This window comes from Salvelinus fontinalis, chromosome 27 (genome assembly GCF_029448725.1).
Source record: "Salvelinus fontinalis isolate EN_2023a chromosome 27, ASM2944872v1, whole genome shotgun sequence".
In the NCBI taxonomy this organism is placed as follows: domain Eukaryota; kingdom Metazoa; phylum Chordata; class Actinopteri; order Salmoniformes; family Salmonidae; genus Salvelinus; species Salvelinus fontinalis.
Window position 1 is genome coordinate 6,666,346 of NC_074691.1, and position 24,585 is coordinate 6,690,930.

The 24,585-nt window shown below is 45.1% G+C and overlaps 1 protein-coding gene across 2 annotated transcripts in view; it reads right to left on the reverse strand.

Annotated features, from left to right (window-relative positions):
• Positions 1 to 24,585, reverse strand: part of LOC129824925 (palmitoyltransferase ZDHHC14-like) — a 45,712-nt gene that overhangs the window by 13,550 nt on the left and 7,577 nt on the right. For both annotated transcript variants that reach the window (XM_055884496.1, XM_055884495.1), the window contains exon 2: positions 14,841 to 15,001. In XM_055884496.1, the coding sequence (XP_055740471.1) occupies positions 14,841 to 15,001 (161 nt within the window). The remainder of the gene's footprint in view (positions 1 to 14,840; positions 15,002 to 24,585) is intronic.

A 24,585-nucleotide genomic window follows, 5' to 3' on the forward strand; every position in this document is an offset into this window, starting at 1 on the left:
GCACTCCACTCAGAGACACATACACACACAGACTCACAAGCAAACACTCACATGCACACACACACACGGCCTGCTCCTCAAGTTTGGAGATGGGGGGGGCAACACCTCTGCATATCGCTCACTCAGCATCACTTAATTCCCTACTCCCGTGACAGGAGGACTTTTTTAAATGTTATTTTATTTTATTTAACCTTTATTTATTTAGGCAAGTCAGTTAAGAACAAATTCTTATTTACAATGACGGCCTACACCGGCCAAACCCTAACGAGGACAACGCTGAGCCAATAGTGCGCCGCTCTTTGTGACTCCCAATCACGGCCGGTTGTGATACAGCCTGGAATCAAACCAGGGTCTGTAGTAACGCCTCTAGCACTGAGATGCAGTGCTTTAGACCGCTGCGCCACTCGGGAGCCCCAAAAAAGAATACTACATAATAATACTAATAAGGTAAGGTACTGTAAATGTAATTGACCATATATATATATATATATATATATATATATATATATATATATATATATATATACATACACACACACACACACACACACACACACACACACACACACACACACACACACATATATATATATATATATATACACTGCTCAAAAAAATAAAGGGAACACTTAAACAACACAATGTAACTCCAAGTCAATCACACTTCTGTGAAATCAAACTGTCCACTTAGGAAGCAACACTGATTGACAATAAATTTCACATGCTGTTGTGCAAATGGAATAGACAAAAGGTGGAAATTATAGGCAATTAGCAAGACACCCCCAAAAAAGGAGTGATTCTGCAGGTGGTGACCACAGACCACTTCTCAGTTCCTATGCTTCCTGGCTGATGTTTTGCTCACTTTTGAATGCTGGCGGTGCTCTCACTCTAGTGGTAGCATGAGACGGAGTCTACAACCCACACAAGTGGCTCAGGTAGTGCAGTTCATCCAGGATGGCACATCAATGCGAGCTGTGGCAAAAAGGTTTGCTGTGTCTGTCAGCGTAGTGTCCAGAGCATGGAGGCGCTACCAGGAGACAGGCCAGTACATCAGGAGACGTGGAGGAGGCAGTAGGAGGGCAACAACCCAGCAGCAGGACCGCTACCTCCGCCTTTGTGCAAGGAGGTGCACTGCCAGAGCCCTGCAAAATGACCTCCAGCAGGCCATAAATGTGCATGTGTCTGCTCAAATGGTCAGAAACAGACTCCATGAGGGTGGTATGAGGGCCCGACGTCCACAGGTGGGGGTTGTGCTTACAGCCCAACACCGTGCAGGACGTTTGGCATTTGCCAGAGAACACCAAGATTGGCAAATTCGCCACTGGCGCCCTGTGCTCTTCACAGATGAAAGCAGGTTCACATTGAGCACATGAGCACATGTGACAGACGTGACAGAGTCTGGCGACGCCGTGGAGAACGTTCTGCTGCCTGCAACATCCTCCAGCATGACCGGTTTGGCGATGGGTCAGTCATGGTGTGGGGTGGCATTTCTTTGTGGGGCCGCACAGCCCTCCATGTGCTCGCCAGAGGTAGCCTGACTGCCATTAGGTACCGAGATGAGATCCTCAGACCCCTTGTGAGACCATATGCTGACACATGCACATTTGTGGCCTGCTGGAGGTCATTTTGCAGTGCGCTGGCAGTGCACCTCCTTGCACAAAGGCGGAGGTAGCGGTCCTGCTGCTGGGTTGTTGCCCTCCTATGGCCTCCTCCACGTCTCCTGATGTACTGGCCTGTCTCCTGGTAGCGCCTCCATGCTCTGGACACTACGCTGACAGACACAGCAAACCTTTTTGCCACAGCTCGCATTGATGTGCCATCCTGGATGAACTGCACTACCTGAGTCACTTGTGTGGGTTGTAGACTCCGTCTCATGCTACCACTAGAGTGAGAGCACCGCCAGCATTCAAAAGTGACCAAAACATCAGCCAGGAAGCATAGGAACTGAGAAGTGGTCTGTGGTCACCACCTGCAGAATCACTCCTTTAGGGGGGGTGTCTTGCTAATTGCCTATAATTTCCACCTTTTGTCTATTCCATTTGCACAACAGCATGTGAAATGTATTGTCAATCAGTGTTGCTTCCTAAGTGGACAGTTTGATTTCACAGAAGTGTGATTGACTTGGAGTTACATTGTGTTGTTTAAGTGTTCCCTTTATTTTTTTGAGCAGTGTATATATACACATACACTACTGTTCAAACGTTTGGGGTCACTTAGAAATGTCCTTGTTTTTGAAAGAAAATAATTTTTTTATGTCCATTAAAATAACATCAAATTGATCAGAAACAGTGTAGACATTGTTAATGTTGAAAATGACTATTGTAGCTGGAAACGGCTGATTTTTAATGGAATATCTACATAGGCGCACAGAGGCCCATTATCAGCAACCATCACTCCTGTGTTCCAATGGCACGTTGTGTTAGCTAATCCAAGTTTATCATTTTAAAAGGCTAATTTCTCATTAGAAAACTCTTTTGCAATTATGTTAGCACAGCTGAAAACTGTTGTGCTAATTAAAGAAGCAATTAAACTGGCCTTCTTTAGACTAGTTGAGTATCTGGAGCATCAGCATTTGTGGCCAGGGCAATAAATTGCAATGTTCGTACTGTGAGACACCTAAGACAGCGCTACAGGGAGAAAGGACGGACAGCTGATCGTCCTCGCAGTGGCAGAACACGTGTAACAACACCTGCACAGGATCGGTACATCCAAACATCACACCTGCGGGACAGGTACAGGACGACATCAACAACTGCCCGAGTTACACCAGGAACGCACAATCCCTCCATCAGTGCTCAGACTGTCCGCAATAGGCTGAGAGATGCTGAGGGCTCGTAGATCTGTTGTAAGGCAGGTCCTCACCAGACATCAAAGGCAACAACGTCGCCTATGGGGACAAACCCACCATCGTTGGACCAGACAGGACTGGCAAAAAGTGCTCTTCACTGATGAGTCGCGGTTTTGTCTCACCAGGGGTGATGGTTGGATTCACGTTTATCATCGAAGGAATGAGCGTTACACCGAGGCCTGTACTCTGGAGCGGGATCGATTTGGAGGTGGAGGGTCCGTCATGGTCTGGGGCGGTGTGTCACAGCATCATCGGACTGAGCTTGTTGTCATTGCAGACAATCTCAAAGCTGTGCATTACAGGAAAGATATCCTCCTCCCTCATGTACCCTTCCTGCAGGCTCATCCTGACATGAACCTCCAGCATGACAATGCCACCAGCCATACTGCTCGTTCTGTGCGTGATTTCCTGCAAGACAGGAATGTCAGTGTTCTGCCATGGCCAGCGAAGAGCCCGGATCTCAATCTCATTGAGCACGTCTGGGACCTGTTGGATCGGAGGGTGAGGGCTAGGGCCATTCTTCACAGAAATGTCCGGGAACTTGCAGGTGCCTTGGTGGAAGAGTGGGGTAACATCTCACAGCAAGAACTGGAAAATCTGGTTCAGTCCATGAGGAGGAAAAGCACTGCAGTACTTAATGCAGCTGGTGGCCACACCAGATACTGACTGTTTCTTTTAATTTTGACCCACCCTTTTCAGGGACACATTATTCCATTTCTGTTAGTTACATGTCTGTGGAACTTGTTCAGTTTATGTCTCAGTTGTTGAATCTTGTTATGTTCATACAAATACTTACACATGTTAAGTTTGTTGAAAATAAACGCAGTTGACATTGAGAGGACGTTTATTTTTTTGCTGAGTTATATATATATATATACACACAGTTGAAGTCGGAAGTTTACATACACTTAGGTTGGAGTCATTATAACTCGTTTTCAACCACTCCACAAATTTCTTGTTAACAAACTATAGTTTTGGCAATTCGGTTAGGTCATGTACTTTGTGATTGACACAAGTAATTTTTCCAACAATTGTTTACAGACAGATTATTTCACTTATAATTCATTGTATAACAATTCCAGTGGGTCAGAAGTTTACATACATTAAGTTGACTGTGCCTTTAAACAGCTTGTAAAATTCTAGAAAATTATGTCATGGCTTTAGAAGCTTCTGATAGGCTAATTGACATCATTTGAGTCAATTGGAGGTGTACCTGTGGATGTATTTCAAGGCCTAACTTTAAACTCAGTGCCTCTTTGCTTGACAACATGTGAAAATCAAAATAAATCATTACCTGTATTAACTGCACCTGTTTGAACTTGTTACCTGTATAAAAGACACCTGTCCATTCACTCAATCAAACAGACTCCAACCTCTCCACAATGGCCAAGACCAGAAAGCTGTGTAAGGACATCAGGGATAAAATTGTAGACCTGCACAAGGCTGGGATGGGCTACAGGACAATAGGCAAACAGCTTGGTGAGAAGGCAACAATTGGCGCAATTATTAGAAAATGGAAGAAGTTCAAGATGACGGTCAATCACCCTCGGTCTGGGGCTTCATGCAAGATCTCACCTCGTGGGGCATCAATGATCATGAGGAAGGAGAGGGATCAGCCCAGAACTACACGGCAGGACCTGGTCAATGACCTGAAGAGAGCTGGGATCACAGTCTCAAAGAAAACCATTAGTAACACACTACGCCGTCATGGATTAAAATCCTGCAGCGCACGCAAGGTTCCCCTGCTCAAGCCAGCGTATGTCCAGGCCTGTCTGAAGTTTGCCAATGACCATCTGGATGATCCAGAGGAGGAATGGGAGAAGGTCATGTGGTCTGATGAGACAAAAATAGAGCTTTTTGGTCTAAACTCCACTCGCCGTGTTTGGAGGAAGAAGAAGGATGAGTACAGCCCCAAGAACACCATCCCAACCGTGAAGCATGGAGGTGGAAACATCATTCTTTGGGGATGCTTTTCTGCAAAGGGGACAGGATGACAGCACCGTATTGAAATCCCTGCTGCAGTGTGTGCAAACCTGGTCAAGAACTACAGGAAATGTATGATCTCTGTAATTGCAAACAAAAGTTTCTGCACCAAATATTAAGTTCTGCTTTTCTGATGTATCAAATACTTATGTCATGCAATAAAATGCAAATTAATTACTTAAAAATCATATAATGTGATTTTCTGGATTTTTGTTTTAGATTCCGTCTCTCACAATTGAAGTGTACCTATGATAAAAATTACAGACCTCTACATGCTTTGTATGTAGGAAAACCTGCAAAATCGGCAGTGTATCAAATACTTGTTCTCCCCTCTGTATATATATATATATATATATATATATATATATATATATATATATATACACAGTACCAGTCAAAAGTTTGGACCCTCCTACTCATTCAAGCACTATTTGGTTAAATACTAAGTCCATATTATGGCAAGAACAGCTCAAATAAGCAAAGAGAGACAAAAGTCCATCATTACTTTAAGACATATAGATCAGTCAATCCGGAAAATGTCAATAACTTTGAAAGTGCAGTCGCAAAAACCAAGCCCTATGATGAAACTGGCTCTCATGAGGATGGTGCAGACGGCCCAATACTGAGGAAGGCCCGAAAGATCGTCAAGAACTCCAGTTACCCGAGCTACTGACTTTTCACTCTGTTACAATCTGGCGAGTATTGGGTCTCGAACAAACATGCTGTTCTAATATAAATTATTGATTCCACTACCCACTTTATATTTGTAAATACAGTGTTATCAATTGATAAAAAGGTGCCGGAAGAAATGGCAGCAGTTTTACGGGCGCCCAATCCATTGTGCTATTTATTTATTTTTTTGCGTTATTTGTAACTTATTTTGTACATAATGTTTCTGCAAACATATCTTACGGCAAAAAAGGAGCTTCTGGATATCAGGACAGCGATCACTCACCTCAGATTAGACAAAGACTTTTTCTTCAACAAGCAAGACACACAGGACATTCTCCAAACAACCGACAAGGCCAACATCCCCGTTATTTGCAAGAGGAAGAAACGCAGGTACAGGGGACACAGAGCGGGATGCCTCGTGAGGACCCGCAGAAGGCGAGTGGGAAAGCTGCCATTACCGTCAATACTACTCGCCAACGTCAAATCATTGGACAATAAATTAGACGAGGTACGATCGAATATCGAATATCCTACCAACGGGACATCAAAAACTGTAATATCCTATGTTTCACGGAATCGTGGCTGAATAACGACATGGATATTCAGCTAGCGGGATATACGCTGCACCGGCAAGATAGAACAGCACACTCCGGTAAGACGACGGGGGGCGGTCTGTGCAGATTTGTAAACAACAGCTGGTGCACGAAATCTGAGGAAGTCTCTAGATTTTGCTCGCCTGAAGTAGAGTATATTGTGATAAATTGCAGCCCACACTACTTGCCGAGAGAGTATTCAGCTATACTTTTCGTAGCTGTTTATTTACCACCACAGACAGATGCTGGCACTAAGACTCAGTCAGGTGTATAAGGAAATAAGCAAACAGGAAACCACTCACCCAGAGGCGGCGCGCCTAGTGGCCAGAGACTTTAATGCAGGGAAACTTAAATCAGTTCTACCAAATTTCTATCAACATGTTAAATGTGCAACCAGAGGGGAAAGAAATTATAGATCACCTGTACTCCACACACAGAGACGCATACAAAGCTCTCCCTCGCCCTCCATTTGGTAAATCCGACCACAACCCTATCCTCCTGATTCCTGCTTACAAGCTAAAATTGAAGCAGGAAGCACCAGTGACAGTCTATAAAAAAGTGTTCAGATGAAGCAGATGCTAAATTACAGGACTGTTTTGCTATCACAGACTGGAACATGTTCCGGGATTCTTCCGATGGCATCAGGATTCTTCCGACACCACATCAGTCACTGTCTTTATCAATAAGTGCATCGAGGACGTCGTCCCCACAGTGACTATACGTACATACCACAACCAGAAGCCATGGATTACAGGCAACATTCGCACTGAGCTAAAGGGCAGAGCTGCCGCTTCAAGGTGCGGGACTCTAACCTGGAAGCTTACAAGAAATCCTGCTATGTCCTGCGACGAACCATCAAACAGGCAAAGCGTCAATACAGGGCTAAGATTGAATCATACTACACCGGTTCCGATGCTCTTCTTATGTGGCAGATCTTGCAAACTATTACAGACTGCAAAGGGAAGCACAGCCGCGAGCTGCCCAGTGACAGGAGCCTACCAGACGAGCTAAATCATTTCTATGCTCGCTTCGAGGCAAGCAACACTGAGGCATGCATGAGAGCATCAACTGTTCCGGACGACTGTGTGATCACGCTCTCCATAGCTGACGTGAGTAAGACCTTTAAACAGGTCAACATACACAAGGCTGCAGGGCCAGATGGATTACCAGGACGTGTGCTCCGGGCAAGTGCTGAGGACGTGTGCTCCGGGAAAGTGCTGACCAACTGGCAGGTGTCTTCACTGACATTTTCAACATGTCCCTGATTGAGTTTGTAATACCAACATGTTTCAAGCAGACCACCATAGTCCCTGTGCCCAAGAAGACAAAGGCAACCTGCCTAAATGACTACAGACTTCTAGCACTCACGTCCGTAGCCATGAAGTGCTTTGAAAGGCTGGTAATGGCTCACATCAACACCATTATCACAGAAACCCTAGACCCACTCCAATTTGCATACCGCAAAAAACAGATCCACAGATGATGCAATATCTTGCACTCCACACTGCCCTTTCCCACCTGGACAAAAGGAACACCTATGTGAGAATGCTACAACTCATTGACTACAACTCAGCATTCAACACCATAGTACCCTCAAAGCTCATCACTAAGCTAAGGATCCTGGGACTAAACACTTCCCTCTGCAACTGGATTCTGGACTTCCTGACAGGCTGCCCCCAGGTGGTGAGGGTAGGCAGTAATACATCCGCCACGCTGATCTTCAACACTGGAGCCCCCCCAGGGGTGTGTGCTCAGTCCCCTCCTGTACTCCCTGTTCACCCACGACTGCATGGCCAGGCACGACTCCAACACCATCATTAAGTTTGCAGACGACACAACAGTGGTAGGCCTGATCACCGACAACGACGAGACAGCCTATAGGAATCAGAGACCTGACCGGGTGGTGCCAGAATAACAACCTATCCCTCAACGTAACCAAGACTAAGGAGATGATTGTGGACTACAGGAAAAGGAGGACCGAGTACGCCCCCATTCTCATCGACGGGGCTGTAGTGGAGGAGGTTGAGGGCTTCAAGTTCCTTGGTGTCCACATCACCAACAAACTAGAATGGTCCAAACACACCAAGACAGTCGTGAAGAGGGCACGACAAAGCCTATTCCCCCTCAGAAAACTAAAAAGATTTGGCATGGGTCCTAAGATTCTCAAAAGGTTCTCCAGCTGCAACATCGAGAGCATCCTGACTGGTTGCATCACTGCCTGGTATGGCAACTGCTCTGCCTCCGAACGCAAGGCACTACAGAGGGTAGTGTGTACGGCCTAGTACATCACTGAGGCTAAGCTGCCTGCCATCCAGGACCTCTACACCAGGCGGTGTCAGAGGAAGTCCCTAAAAATTGTCAAAGACCCCAGCCACCCCAGTCATAGACTGTTCTCTCTACTACCTCATGGCAAGCGGTACCGGAGTGCCAAGTCTAGGACAAAAAGTCTTCTCAACAGTTTTACCTCCAAGCCATAAGTCTTCTGAACAGGTAATCAACTGGCTACCCGGACTATTTGCATTGTGTGGCCCCCCCAACCCCTCTTTAACGCTGCTGCTACTCTCTGTTTATCATATATGCACAGTCACTTTAACTATACATTCATGTACATATGTACATACTACCTCAATTGGCCCGACCAACCAGTGCTCCCGCATATTGGCTAACCGGGCTATCTGCATTGTGTCCCGCCACCCACCACCCGCCAACCCCTCTTTACGCTACTGCTACTCTCTGTTCATCCTATATGCATAGACACTTTAACCATATCTACATACTACCTGTCACGCCCTGGCCTTATTATTCTTTGTTTTCTTTATTATTTTAGTTAGGTCAGGGTGTGACATGGGGAATGTTTATGTTTTGTTGGTTTTGGGTGTTTATTTGGTAAAGGGGTTATGGGGTGTAGTAGATGGTTTTGTGTTGAGTGTATATGTCTAGAGGTGTCTATGTTGGTTAGTTATCTAGGAGAGTCTATGGTTACCTGAATGAGTTCCCAATTAGAGACAGCTGATTTCGGTTGTCTCTGATTGGGAGCCTTATTTAGGGTAGCCATAGGCTCTCATTGATTGTGGGTAATTGTCTATGTAAGAACGTTTGTAGCCTGTTTGTATGTGCACAACGTTTGTAGCTTCACGGTTGTTTTGTATAGTTTTGTTAAAGTGTTTCGTGTCGTGTTCATCTTCGTGTTATAATAAAAGAAGATGGCTTATTTTCCAAAAGCTGCATTTTGGTCCGTTAATCCGCCACACGATCATGACAGAATTACCCACCTTAGGACCATGCGGCATGACCAGCGGCAACAGGAGCAATACAAGGATTTATGGACATGGGAGGAAATTTTAGACCGGGAGGTACCAGGAGAATATAACCGCCCCAAAGCTGAGCTGGAGGCAGCGAAAGCAGAGAGGCGGCGATATGAGGAGCTAGCTCGGAGGCAGGAAAAGGAACCTACAAAGGATCTGGGTTACACTACGTGGGAGGAGATCGACAGGTGGGCGATCAACCCAGGGAGAGTGCCGGAGCCCGCCTGGGATTCTCTGGCGCAGTGCGAGGAGGGATACCGGCGAATGGAGGCAGCACGACGAAGCGGTAGGAAGCCTGTGGGAAAACCCAAAAAATTTCTTTGGGGGGGGCTTAAAGGGAGAGTGGCGAAGTCAGGTAGGAAACCTGCGCCTACTCCCTGTAATTACCGTGGAGAGCGAGAGTACGGGCAGACACCGTGTTACGCAGTAGAGCGCACGGTGTCTCCTGTACGTGTGCATAGCCCGGTGCGGGTTATTCCACCTCCCCGCACTGGCAGGGCTAGATTGAGTATTGAGCCGGATGTCATGAAGCCGGCCCTACATATCTGGCCACCAGTGCGTCTCCTCGGGCCGGTTTACATGGCACCAGCCTTACGCATGGTGTCCCCGGTTCGCCTACATAGCCCGGTGCGGGTTATTCCACCTCCCCGCACTGGTCGGGCAACGGGGAGCATTCAACCAGGTAAGGTTGGTCAGGCTCAATGCTCAAGGGAGCCAATACGCCTGCACGGTCCGGTATTTCCGGCGCCACCTCCCCGCCCCAGTTCAGTGCCACCAGTGCCTACACCACGTAACAGGCTTCCAGTGTGTCTCCAGAGCCCTGTTCCTCCTCCACGCACTCGTCCTATGGTGCGTGTCTCCAGCCCGGTATCACCAATTCCGGCACCACGCACTAAGCCTCTTGTGCGTCTCCAGAGTCCTGTGCATCCTGTTGCTGCTCCCCGCATTAGCCCTGAGATGCGTGTCCCCAGTCCGGTACCACCAGTTCCGGCCCCACGCACTAGGCCTAATGTGCGTCCCCAGGGTCCAGTATGCCCTGTTCCTGCTCCCCGCACTAGCCCTGAGATGCGTGTCCCCAGCCCGGTGCCACCAGTCCCGGCACCACGCACCAGGCCTACTGTGCGCCTCAGCCGGCAGGAGTCTGCCGTCTGCACAGCAATGACTGAACTGCCCGTCTCCCCAGCGCCATCTGAGCCATCCGTCTCCCTAGCGCCATCTGAGCCATCCGTCTGCAATGAGCCTGCAAAGCCGCCCGTCTGCCATGAGCCTGCAAAGCCGCCCGTCTGCCATGAGCCCACTGAGCCGTCCGCCAGACAGGAGCCGCTAGAGCCGTCCGCCAGACAGGAGCCGCTAGAGCCGCCAGCCAGACAGGAGCCGCTAGAGCCGTCCGTCAGACAGGATCTGCCAGTGCCGCCAACCAGACAGGATCTGCCAGAGCCGCCAACCAGACAGGATCTGCCAGAGCCGCCAACCAGACAGGATCAGCCAGATCAGTCAGCTAGCCATGAGCAGCCAGATCCGTCAGCTAGCCATGAGCAGCCAGATCCGTCAGCTAGCCATGAGCAGCCAGATCCGTCAGCTAGCCATGAGCAGCCAGATCCGTCAGCTAGCCATGAGCAGCCAGATCCGTCAGCTAGCCATGAGCAGCCAGATCCGTCAGCTAGCCATGAGCAGCCAGATCCGTCAGCTAGCCATGAGCAGCCAGATCCGTCAGCTAGCCATGAGCAGCCAGATCCGTCAGCTAGCCATGAGCAGCCAGATCCGTCAGCTAGCCATGAGCAGCCAGATCCGTCAGCTAGCCATGAGCAGCCAGATCCGTCAGCTAGCCATGAGCAGCCAGATCCGTCAGCCAGCCATGAGCAGCCAGATCCGTCAGCCAGCCATGAGCAGCCAGATCTGTCAGCCAGCCATGGGCCGTCCCTCAGTCCGGAGCTGCAGTCCCTCAGTCCGGAGCTGCAGTCCCTCAGTCCGGAGCTGCCATTCCTCAGTCCGGAGCTGCCCCTTACCCTGGAGCTGCCCCTTACCCTGGTGCTGCCCCTTACCCTGGTGCTGCCCCTTACCCTGGTGCTGCCCCTTACCCTGGTGCTGCCCCTTACCCTGGTAGGGCCCCTTATCCTGGTACTGCCCCTGACCCTGGTACTGCCCCTTACCCTGGTACTGGTCCTTAGTCCGGAGCTGTCCCTTAGTCCGGAACTCCCCTTTAATGCAATGGGGTTAATGTGGAGGGGGGTCGTTTGGAGGAAGCCTAGGAGGTGGTTAGGTACTGTGGTGACGTGGGGACTACGACCAGAGCCGGAGCCGCCACCGTGGAGGGGAGCCCACCCAGACCCTCCCCTAGACTGTGTATGGTGCGCCCGGAGTTCGCGCCTCAAGGGGGGGGTTATGTCACGCCCTGGCCTTATTATTCTTTGTTTTCTTTATTATTTTAGTTAGGTCAGGGTGTGACATGGGGAATGTTTATGTTTTGTTGGTTTTGGGTGTTTATTTGGTAAAGGGGTTATGGGGTGTAGTAGATGGTTTTGTGTTGAGTGTATATGTCTAGAGGTGTCTATGTTGGTTAGTTATCTAGGAGAGTCTATGGTTACCTGAATGAGTTCCCAATTAGAGACAGCTGATTTCGGTTGTCTCTGATTGGGAGCCTTATTTAGGGTAGCCATAGGCTCTCATTGATTGTGGGTAATTGTCTATGTAAGAACGTTTGTAGCCTGTTTGTATGTGCACAACGTTTGTAGCTTCACGGTCGTTTTGTTGTTTTGTATAGTTTTGTTAAAGTGTTTCGTGTCGTGTTCATCTTCGTGTTATAATAAAAGAAGATGGCTTATTTTCCAAAAGCTGCATTTTGGTCCGTTAATCCGCCACACGATCGTGACACTACCTCAATCAGCCCGACTAACCGGTGTCTGTATGTAGCCTTGCTACTGTTATAGCCTCGCTACTGTTTATAGCCTCGCTACTGTTATTTTTCACTGTCTTTTTACTGTTGTTTCTATTTCTTTACTTACCTATTGCTCACCTAATAGCTTTTTTGCACTATTGGTTAGAGCCTGTAAGTAAGCATTTCACTGTAAGGGCTACTACACCTGTTGTATAGTACGTAACAGATAAACTTTGATTTGAAGTACAGTTCATTATTACTATATATATTATCTCTATTACTTGGCTTTGCCTTATCCTCCTATGTCGTCCATTATTTCCAAGGTAATGTACAGAACATCTCCGTTTATCACTTACACATCTGTTCTGCTTTTTCCTGGAGGGGGAAATTGAAAATATGTAGCCATCTCTGTATGGCTTCATTTAAAAAGTAGTATACTTTAAACAGGGTTCCATTGCCATCACTCAGCATCACCGCCTTCCTTGGACAAGGATTTTCATACACTGTGCCATTTTCATACACTGTGCGCGTCTCCTTGTAACATTTCATCGCACTGTGCCACTGGTTTATTGTTTAATATAAACTGAGTGTATAAAGTTAACTATAAAGATTTTAAAGAGGCTGTAAAGTAACTTTGGATCAAAGTTTCAGGCAACACCATGCGTCAATGTGGCGAACATCTGTGGGACTGAGATTTAGCCTAAATATTTAACCACGACTTTGGGTACATGAAAAACCAGACATTGACAGTGGTGGTGACGGCAGTTGCGTTGGAACGGAGCATACATTATGTATATTGCGGAAAGGGAAGGAGATCACTTGCTGTCACTTCAGATGCTGTTCTTATACACAGAGGATTGTGAATGCATTTAACAACAAGACTTCTGCTGGAAGACAGTGCAGGAATGATGAGATTATATATATATAAAGGAGAGGAGAAAAACACACACACACACAAATACACACACAGTGCAAGAGAGAGATAAAGCAGATACCAGACAGAAGGATGTGTTTGACTGCAAGTGAGTTTTGGGAGGCAGCAAATAAAGCAGCTTAGAATTGAAAACGTATTGAGCTGCTCGAAAGCAAGCATTTGTTGTGAGCGAGACGTGAAGAGAGGGAGCGACAAAGACAACGAGAGGGGGAGAACGTCGTTTTGAAGGAGTCTAGAGGTCGCAAGAGCTAGGGAAGGTTGTGAAACAGACAATAGGACGAGACTACTTCTCCAAAAGTTCACCGCTTTTTCAGTGCAGGCCTGTAATATCCCTTTTCATCAACGTTTAATAAACGAAATGTAATTCTAGGTATTGTTTAGAGGTATGAGTTTGATGGCAATTAGTACCATTTTCGTTGTTTGTAGAGTTGACTATACAGTACTGAACCTCCAGATCCTCTACTAGAGGATGTATGGATGCTATTTCTAATGCATCACATTGTGACCGCCCACAACCGAATTAAGTAAATATAACAGTGAATTACTTCTACCCTTCCTCAATGGCTGTATAAAACACTGTTGATGTGGTGAGACATAGGCGCGTGTCCCAAATGGCACCCCAATCCCTATATAGTGCACTACTTTTGACTGGAGCCCTATGGTAGTGCACTACACGGGGAATAGGGGGCCATTTGTGACGCAACCCACGAGAGACGCTTTCTCTCCTGCTCTGAGAAGGCTGGAGTTAGATAAACAGAGCAAACAACGCCCAAATTTGGTCATTCTCTTAGTACTGGATATTTTGTGATGGACAAGTCAGTTCTGGAATGCTGTATTGACAGGAAAAAAACAGAGTTCCAAAAATACATCCAGATTGTTCTGTCTGTATAGCACAGATTTCGCTCGTTGAAAATCACTGACTGATTCTTCTTGGTACGCATTGGATTGGACATCTCATAACAAAACGGAACTAGTGGCTTGCTCCTGTGATAGAGGGTTGCGTTCCAAATGGCACGCTATTCCCTACATATTGCACTACTTTTAACCAGAGCACTATGAGCCAAGGTCTAAGGTAGTACACTATACAGAGAATATGGTGCTATTTGACACTCTGATGAGATATTTTCGAGATTGCACTCTAAAACGAGGCCCTTAGTCAGACTGTTTGAACAACATGCCATTGGTGCTCAGGGCAAAGCGCCTCTCAAAGCTGATGTCATCTCCAAACATAAACAACACTGAATACTTTATCATCTCACATGTGAACACAGACACCAAAGGCGTTTAGAGGCCACATGTGATTGGCTCGATCCAACCCGTTTGACAGTGGTTGGGCGAAGTTCACATTGACCTCAAATCTATCTGCCTCATTAGCTGAACACAAACAAGGAGAAGAAACAGCATCAGAGACTCTGAGTGCAGAGTTCTGCCTGGTCCAAGTCCCAAAATGCACCCTATTCCCTACATAGTGCACTACTTTTGACCAGGACCTTGGACTACTTTTGACCAAAACCCACCTCTGGTCAAAAGTAGTATACTACACACATACACTATATAGAGAATAGGGTGCCATTTGGGAAACCATCCCCTGGACTCTGGACCGTCAGGAAACGGTTGTCTCCATAGTTACCTATTTGTCTCTCCAGGTCGGCAGCCTCGTCGGGCGTGGCGCGGGGCAGGACCCCCGGGTCACTGAAGCTGGCCCTGAAGAGCATCCCCAGCACAAAGAGAAACAACACCCCTCCGATCACTGGGATGGCTGGGGTCAGGTTGGACGCCAGGAACGGACAGCTGCACGGGAGAAGATAAAAAGAAAGTTTTAAGAATGTAAAATCACATAGGCCTAATTGGTAGCTGTTCTTAGTGTGTTCTCTGTATTTGAGTGGGTGGAATGTTTACAACTAATAAGCTATTAGGACAAACAGACATGCACGCACACACACACAAACAGACACGCACAGACAGTAATTATTTGATTAGCTAACTCAATTATACCAATCCCAGTGTTTTGTTCATGAACAGATGTTGGTTAGTGCAATCACATTAAAGCACTACTGTCATGTCCTTTGTATCTGACTTCATTAAGTGACAAAACAAGAGGGCCAGGGCCAATGAGTAATGGCCTTCCTGGAAAGTGAAAATGAATAGCCTGTTTTTCAGTGGCACAATTCAACACACCCCATAGGGCTCTGGTGAAAAGTAGTGCACAATTTTATCCTCCTGAGACCCAGCATTTAATTTTTGTCTTCTCTAGTTAAACGTCAGTTCTTGGTCAGTATCTCTGAGGCCATATAAGCCACAGTATTCAGTGAGATGTGTGTGGGTGTGACCTTGACAAAGTTATCTTCTTGGTTCTTAAAAAAAAATGTCTGCCATCAAAATGAGCATATATTATAAAAATTTGAAAAGAAGTGTGTCTAATTATTAATTACACACACTCCTTCGATATAAAGTTGTTTTTGATGAAAATGAAAACGTGTCAGTGTGTCACTTTCATGAGGTTGGAGTAATAACATGTTCAACTACTTTTAAGACATTGGTTCAAATCTAGGTTGTGCCTTTAGTTTAAGAAAATGAACAACTTAAGAAGAATTGTTCACTTCTCTCATTGACTTCTCAAACCCCGTCTGTCTCGCCTGTTCTGCAAGCGTTCCCGGAAGTCTAGCTATGTTGCGCCTCTGGGTTTAGAAACTCTGTGCTTTAACGTAAATGTTTTCATGTTTACATCCTAATGACCACTACAGAGGACAATTTTGCACATACAATAAAAGATAAATAACAATATTTTCTAACTTTTTTCTTTGTAAAATGTTGTTTTTCACCCCAAACACTTATGTAAAAAAAAAAGAAAAGTGTATCCCAATTTTTTTTTTCTGGTCTCAGGAGGATATCGGGAATATGGGGCCATTTGGAATGGATCCACTGACTGAAATCTACTGGCCTAGGGCTGAGAAGAAAAACAATTTCCAAGCATCTTACTCGACTGGCATCTGTGACAAAGCCATGAAATGAAAGGTACGCCCTCATGTTTATTTTCACATTATTTATAGATTTGAACAGAGGCTCCCTTCTTTTCTTCTCAAAGCCTGCTGCTGTCTGGGTATCTAGTAGCACATTCTGTCCATGTGGCAATGGTATGGCGCTATGTGAATTTTCCCATACAAAGGGCATGACCTTCTGTGCAATTTAAAAAATATCTAAAGTAAAAGTAAGCCTTGTGTGAGCCAGAAAAGCTCCTGCACTGTAGGCCAATCTCCTGTTTATAGCGTGAGGTAGCATTATGTAGGCTACAAGTACACCCCCTGGACTGGGCGCTTTCCATAAATATGTTATGGCCTTATATGCATTTTTCCATTCAAATGGAATGGCCTCCTACAACAACAGTCACTGGCTGTCTGCTGTGTATTCAGTTCTAATGCAAATAGTACACTCCATATCTTGTAGGGTTGGGAGTTACCAGGATGCCCCCGATAACGATATTATCACGATGCTTAGATGCAGATACGATTTGTATTGCGATTCTATTAGGGCTGACCCAATTTAGTCGACTGGTCTATTGTTTGGTCGATATGCTGTTAGTTGACGGAGATTTTATTTAGTTTGCGGTCGCAAATTTATCAGAAATATGTCATGCCCGATGTCCACCAGATGCATGCGTTTTGTCGAATGTCTAGCCCGCATTTTATGCACCTGAGGCACATGTACTTCGCTTTTCAACTCTCTAAAAGCTAGGTAGTTGGGAGTCTGTGTGTACTTCCGTTTGTACCACCGCACGGTAAAGCAACACACAAGTTGAAAATATTGAATGCATGTGGTATAGAGAACGCAGCCTAGTGAGGCACCCCCAACGTAGTGTTGTGGACTGCTCCATTGAAAATGAATGATATCCGCCGGAATGCAAGACTATGATGCATCTGGTGGACTAATCCATTGCGGAGGCCGCAGGGGATGGCTCGGCCCATCACTCTGCACAAGGCGCGTCTCTCTCAGGCCAGTTTGTGCACATCCATTGTTTCATAACTTAATTGTGTGAATTATTATTATAACTTTTATTGTTAGTGACTATCAATTCCTCTTTACATATATCACCAGTAATACATTTACCGTTAATTATCGTATTTTCTCATCTACAATGTTTGTTTGGTTACAGTCATTTCTGTTAATGCATACAGTCGTTTACCGTTTTCATTGTCGGAGTGGACATGTTGTTTGCAGAGCTCACAACCTATGCTACACTTGTAAGAAACAAGTTTTGGTTTATTTCATTCCATATACTTGTTGTCAATTTATTAATTGTCTTTTGTTTGGAGCGCTCCTGTCAATGTTGAGTAAAGACGCGCAACTGATTACGCATGGAAGTACGCTTAGGCTACCTGGCCTGAACGCAAATGTATACGTTTGGGGATGTCGGATAGTATTTCTGATTGTCTTAACTCACCACTGCTAATGAGCTGTGGAGCTTCTCAAAGTATTTTTTCTTCACCTCAAACAGCAAGTAAGCCAAGTCTGTTTTTACATCCATTGAGAATGATATACAATAGCTCCTCAATGTATTTGACAATTATTACCAGCTCTCTCCCTTATAACCACCAAGCCTCGGTGTGAAAGGGGAAAATATCATGCAGTGAAAACGTCATAAAATACCTGATCACGCTACTTTCTTATCCCTTGTGAAGTTCTGCAAATACAGCGGTGTCTGTCTGGAGCTCACTGCAGGGGTAAACTGAGGGCCCAGAATAGTTGATACAATGTTTCAAGTTTGCTAGAGCGACCTGAGGGCCGGACCCAGTTGATAGTTGATATGAACTTGCAGTTTAATAGTTGATATGTTTCAAGTTCGAGTAGAGAGATGAATGTGATTGAAAGAACATGAACAAACCTCCATGTGTAGCCAATGTGATTAAGGCCTATATTTATTAAATCATGATATATTCTCTACCTACAATGTTTTTATTTGTTGGCTTTATGTAGGCTATTTTTTACCTAGTTGGCAATAGAACAAAAATACATTATTATAATTGAAATGTTCCACGAAAATGTGTATATGAAAATCAGAACTGGCATGCAGATCGGTTAGATCGGTTAGAAATTATTGTAAGATAAATTGTGTATGTGAAAAAAAAACGGATAAATTGTCATGTTAGTGTAACAGTATTACTTTAGTCCGTCCCCTCTCCCCGACCCGGGCGCGAACCAGGGACCTTCTGCACACATCAACAACAGTCACCCACGAAGCATCGTTACCCATCGCTCCACAAAAGCCTCGGCCCTTGCAGAGCAAGGGGAACCACTACTTCAAGGTCTCAGAGCAGGTGACGTCACCGTTTGAAAGGCTATTAGCGCGCACCACCGCTAACTAGCTAGCCATTTCACATCTGTTACATTAGCACTCCCCATGAAAAAGCTTTCCGACCCCTGGTGTAGCCTATTACCAGCATAATGGCAAAATCTGTGAAGGCCAGCAGGAGCAGGAGGGTCAGGAACAGTTTTTTCCCTTGGGGTTATCTTGATCTCTGGCTCCCTCGAGTCATTTGTGTGTCTTAATAATTTATTCAAACAGTGCACTTAAAGCATCAAGCTCAGTGCATATAGTTGATTTTATTAAAACACATAGGGTGTGTCTATATATATATATAGAAAATGGTACAATTTCGACCAATTGATTGGTTGAAAGAACAGACAACATTTTGGTCTGGGAACAGCCCTAGATTCTATATGTATTACGATTCGATATGGCAATTTAAATGCAATTCACTGTTCCAAACATTGGTCACTATATTTCTCCTGTAGAGAAAATGAGTTTGATCAGTCATGGAGATAAGCACTCAAAACATATTAGCTCACCATTTTTAAAGTGGAAATCTGCAGTTCAAACAATAACAAAAGCAGTCTCTAAGCCACTATTTTGGTAGAACACTGAGGGATGGGGCTAGAGAAATGTAACCATTCTCAAACTCATGGACAGTTATGGATACAAGGACTGACCATCCATGATATCAAAATTATATAGTGTTTGTTTATAATACCTAGTTTACAAAGACAACAACAAGCTTATATTTTGGGTTCTGATGGGGTAGGACAGTTGAACTAAGCTCATAGGCATCTAAGTTATATCCTTCAAGAATCAACTGGTATATATCATCAATTTAAAGGTCTAAAAAAATGGATGTAGCAACTGCAGATTGCCCCTTTAACGGTAACATCTTAGTGAAATAAATAAACTTTTTTTATTAAATTTTTTGAATCAACACTGTCATATAAATCGATATCGTAAAAAATTATACTGCTGTATCAATTTTTCCCACATCACTAATATCTTACCTTCAGCACTCTGGTCAATATGCTTAAAACATCCATTAGTACTGATGATCCATATTCTTAGGCAACCTTACCATGAAGAACTTTACCTCTGTCTGCAAGACTGAGTAAGAGGACAGAGCGACTGGTCCTAGGGGTTAGTAAGAACAGCCCCAGATCCTGTTATTCTTGGCTTGGTGGGGAGATCCATCAAATACTCCACTATGGCTCCTCTCACAAGACTTCAATCATTCTCAGATCATGGATGCGTCCCAAATGGCATCTTGGTCAAAAGTACTGCACTGTGTAGTAAGTAGTGTGCCATTTGGGACGTAGCCCATAACATAAACGTTTGGAAAGATTTGGAATGTTCCTTCCTAAATTAGATTTGAGTATTATCTATTACACAACGATTTGATTAGAACGAGGATTGAATGTCCATTCATATTTTAGTGGGTACAATATCCAAATCTCTTATGAAATAGCCCCATGTAGTTTCCCTTAATAAAGTGCTCTATGGGTTGTTCCAATATCAGACATTGAGCTCTCCATCATTTCATGGGGGGGAGGTTATGTTGAGCTCAGGTTTGATTCATTGGTTTCAGGTTATAGCCTAGGCAGTGAGGGTAGAGGGGCACCTCTAAAACTATATTAAATCTTAAATGGAGGTAGTCATGAAGTGAAATATCATGCTTTTATCCACTTACTGCTGCATAGTCAGTGTTGACTGATATGAGAGCAGTATAGCTGCCACTTTAGCTCTGTGAGGCGGTTACACTGGAATTGAATTAGACCGAAACCCAGAGACCTTATCGGTTCGTCATCATTTGGATTGGAAATAGCTGCAGAAAGTTTCCAAGTAGTAGCTTAGTCCTTCCTTTTTTTTTGTCCTTCTAAGAGGGAGGTTATCAACCAAGAAGACGGGGATGTCAATTATGGCAGCCCCCCCGCAACTCTCTGATTCAGAGGGGTTGGGTTAAATGCGGAAGACACATTTCAGTTGAAGGCATTCAGTTGTACAACTGACTAGGTATCCCTGTTTCCCTTTCCCAATGTTGTTGTTGGCATTTTACCCAAAACGGGGATAATTGTCAGAGGGCTTGGTGAATCTGGCAGATCGTGGAGGGAAAGGTTGGGTTGGGACATGGTAGCGAGTCTTTCAATCTACAGTATATAGCTGCACTTCTCTATCCCACTGCCTTTGTAAAGGACTGTGCCCTTGGTATACAGACAATGGAATATGGACAGTCTTAGATACTGTACTGGAAAGATAGTCTGAACGAAAGCTTACAAATACACAAGGACAGTATTTTCTTGGCCCCAAATTTCAGGCAATGGTGTTCTGGGCCCTATTATTATAAATGTATCCCCATGAATCAAATGAATGTTTCTCAGCCTTGAGAAGAGGAGAAGTGAAAACATTCATTCAAAGTATATCATTTCATTTTCTGATGCTCTATGCAAAAATCCCTAAACAACATGCAAACGTTAACCAGCAGTTGATCCATTCCGTGGTTGAATCACGACATATTCATTTGACCATTTGTGCTATGTTTCCCAGGCAAATCCCAGAGCATGTTGGACTATAAATGGATGAATGTTTTGGCTCTTCACTCAGGCTAGAGGATTGTAATGACTTTAGTCTTATCCTTGAGTCAAACACAACCAACAGAAACCAAGGCTGCCTGCAATCCCAAATGTCACCCTATTCGCTATGTACAGTGGCTTGCGAAAGTATTCAACCCCTTGGCATTTTTTCTGTTTTGTTGCCTTACAACCTGGAATTAAAATAGATTTTTGGGGGGTTTGTATCATTTGATTTACACAACATGCCTACCACTTTGAAGATGCAAAATATTTTTTTATTGTGAAACAAATAAGAAATAAGACAAAAAAACTGAAAACTTGAACGTGCATAACTATTCACCCCCCTTAATACTTTGTAGAGACAACTTTTGCAGCAATTACAGCTGCAAGTCTCTTGGGGTATGTCTCTATAAGCTTGGCACATCTAGCCACTGGGATTTTTGCCCATTCTTTAAGGCAAAACTGCTCCAGCTCCTTCAAGTTGGATGGGTTCTGCTGGTGTACAGAAATCTTTAAGTCATACCACAGATTCTCAATTGGATTGAGGTCTGGGCTTTGACTAGGCCATTCCAATACATTTAAATGTTTCCCTTAAACCACTCGAGTGTTGCTTTAACAGTATGCTTAGGGCCATTGTCCTGCTGGAAGGTGAACCTCCATCCCAGTCTCAAATCTCTGGAAGACTGAAACAGGTTTCCCTCAAGAATTTCCCTGCATTTAGCACCATCCATCATTGCTTCAATTCTGATCAGTTTCCCAGTCCCTGCCGATGAAAAACATCCCCACAGCATGGATGGTGTTCTCGGGGTGATGAGGTGTTGGGTTTGCGCCAGACATAGCGTTTTCCTTGATGGCCAAAAAGCTACATTTTAGTCTCCTCTGACCAGAGTCCCTTTTTCCATACATTTTGGGAGACTCCCACATGCCTTTTGGCGAACACCAAATGTGTTTGCTTATTTTTTTCTTTAAGCAATGGCTTTTCTGGCCACTCTTCTGTAAAGCCCAGCTCTGTGGAGTGTAGGGCTTAAAGTGGTCCTATGGACAGATACTCCAATCGCCGCTGTGGAGCTTTGCAGCTCCTTCAGGGTTATATTTGGTTTCTTTGTTGCCTCTCTGATTGATTAATGCCCTCCTTGCCTGGTCTGTGAGTTTTGGTGGGCGGCCCTCTCTTGGCAGGTTTGTTGTGGTGCCATATTCTTTCCATTGTTTTATAATGGATTTAATGGTGCTCTGTGGGATGTTCAAAGTTTCTGATATTTTTTTATAACCAAACCCTGATCTGTACTTCTCTACAACTTTGTCCCTGACCTGTTTGGAGAGCTCCTTGGTCTTCATGGTGCCCCTTGCTTAGTGGTGTTGCAGACTCTGGGGCCTTTCAGAACAGGTGTATATATACTGAGATCATGTGACAGATTATTTGACACTTAGATTGCACACAGGTGGACTTTATTTAACCAATTATGTGACTTCTGAAGGTAATTGGTTGCACCAGATCTTATTTAGGGGCTTCATAGAAAAGGGGGTGAATACATATGCACGCGCAATTTTTTTGAAACAACATTATTTTCATTTCACTTCACCAATATGGACTATTTTGTCTATTTTGTCCATTACATGAAATCCAAATAAAAATCCATTTAATTTACAGGTTGTAATGCAACAAAATAGGCGTTGGTCGAAAGTAGTGCACTATATAGGGAACAGGATAAAACCCAAATCAAACTGGGACACAACCCAAATCAAACTGGGACTAATCAGTGACTCTCCTCCGGTTGCCTTGCAAGCTGTTGGTTCGACAGGACACAAAGAGCTCAAGAGGAAACTGTTACTACGGAAACGGGAACACTACGGTGCCATGTTTTGGTATGGAATGTGGGAGGAATGAAAGACCACAGAGGGAAAGGTGGGGGATGGGGAGAGAGACAGGAAAATCTCTGCATATTACCATTGATGTCAAATGAATGAATTTGCATGTGATAACATCGAGCCTTTACAAGCTGTCATGAACAATTCTAATTGAAGACATCTGTGTATATGTGATTTAATTGCCTTATATTTGTGACATTTTAGCACTCAATGAGTAGGCTATTGAATTGCAGGCTTTTCAGGCTGATACACTAAGCAAATCCAAAAAGGTTCTTAATTGGAACCCGTTTTGACTGCAATTATATCAACCTTTAAAAATGACCCTTTGGAAGCTGCAGAAGCTTAGAGATCGATGGGTTGGACGATCCTCTTCTCCTCAATCATCTTGAAAAAAACGTATACTTCAAAACTGGAAATCAACCAATGCTCCGTCGTTAACCCAATGGAAAAGTCAAATGTTTTATTATCTAAATGTTGAAAGTGCATGGGCGACAGAGAGAAACAAAACACCGCAGTTTGAGGCCGTGTGGCGGAGAGTGACACGGGTGCTGGAGATGGATGGGGGTGTAAGCAGGTGGGTCTGGGCAGGGGTGATTTTGTGGATGTTTGATTGCGTCTGTTGTCATTTGTAGGTGTATGCTTTGTATTGTTTAAATATGTATATTAAAACAATTTGAATCAAAAGGAAGCTCAGAGATCTACGAAAATGTTTCACAGACCTTCGACGCGTGAGAAAGGATCACAGAGGATGACTACGAGTCTGGCTGACTTAACATTTATGTACACTGCATTCAGCCTTTCCTTCCAGCTCTCTGCCGCCAATGACTCTGCTGTCAATTCCATCACCACCAAGTACCGCTACCCTCTCCCGTTGGTGCTGGCCACGATCGAACAGCTCAGCGGGCCCGTTTCTTTCAATACCAAATTGGACCCACAGAGTGCCTACAATCTGAACCGCATCCGGGAGGGAATGAATGGAAAACGGCATTCAGCACAATGTCTGGGCACTATGAGTACTTGGTGATGCCTTATGGATTAGCCAACGCTCCGTCGGTGTTCCAGGCATTCGTTAACGAGGTGTCCCGGGACATGCTTGGGTGCCAGGAGGTGGTTGTGTCTATCAATGACATCCTGGTCTACTCGGCCACCTTGGAGGATCACGTCGCCAACGTCAAAGTAGTCCTGGAACGCCTCCTGGAGAATCACCTGTATGTGAAAGCGGAGAAGTGCCAGTTCCATCAGGCCGCTGTCTCCTTCTTAGGATCAGTCCATAGGGAGTTATGATGGAGGAGAGGAAGGTTGATGGAGTCAGGCCATGGCCGGTCCCAACCACCATAAAGGGACTACAACAGTTTTTGGGGTTTGCCAACTTCTACCGCCGCTTCATTAGGAACTTGAGCTCCATCGCCTCTCCTCCCACCTCAAGGGTGGTCCCCGTAAGTTGGTGAAGTCCTGCAGTCAATGAGGCCTTCCGTATTCTGAAGGGGCGTTACACCTCTGCCCTTTTGCTGAAACACCCAGATCCTACACTGCCCTTCGAGGTGGAGGCAGACACTTCAGAAGTGGGCGTGGGGGCCGTCCTGTCCCAACGTCAAGGTAACCCACAGAAATTGTATCCATGTGCA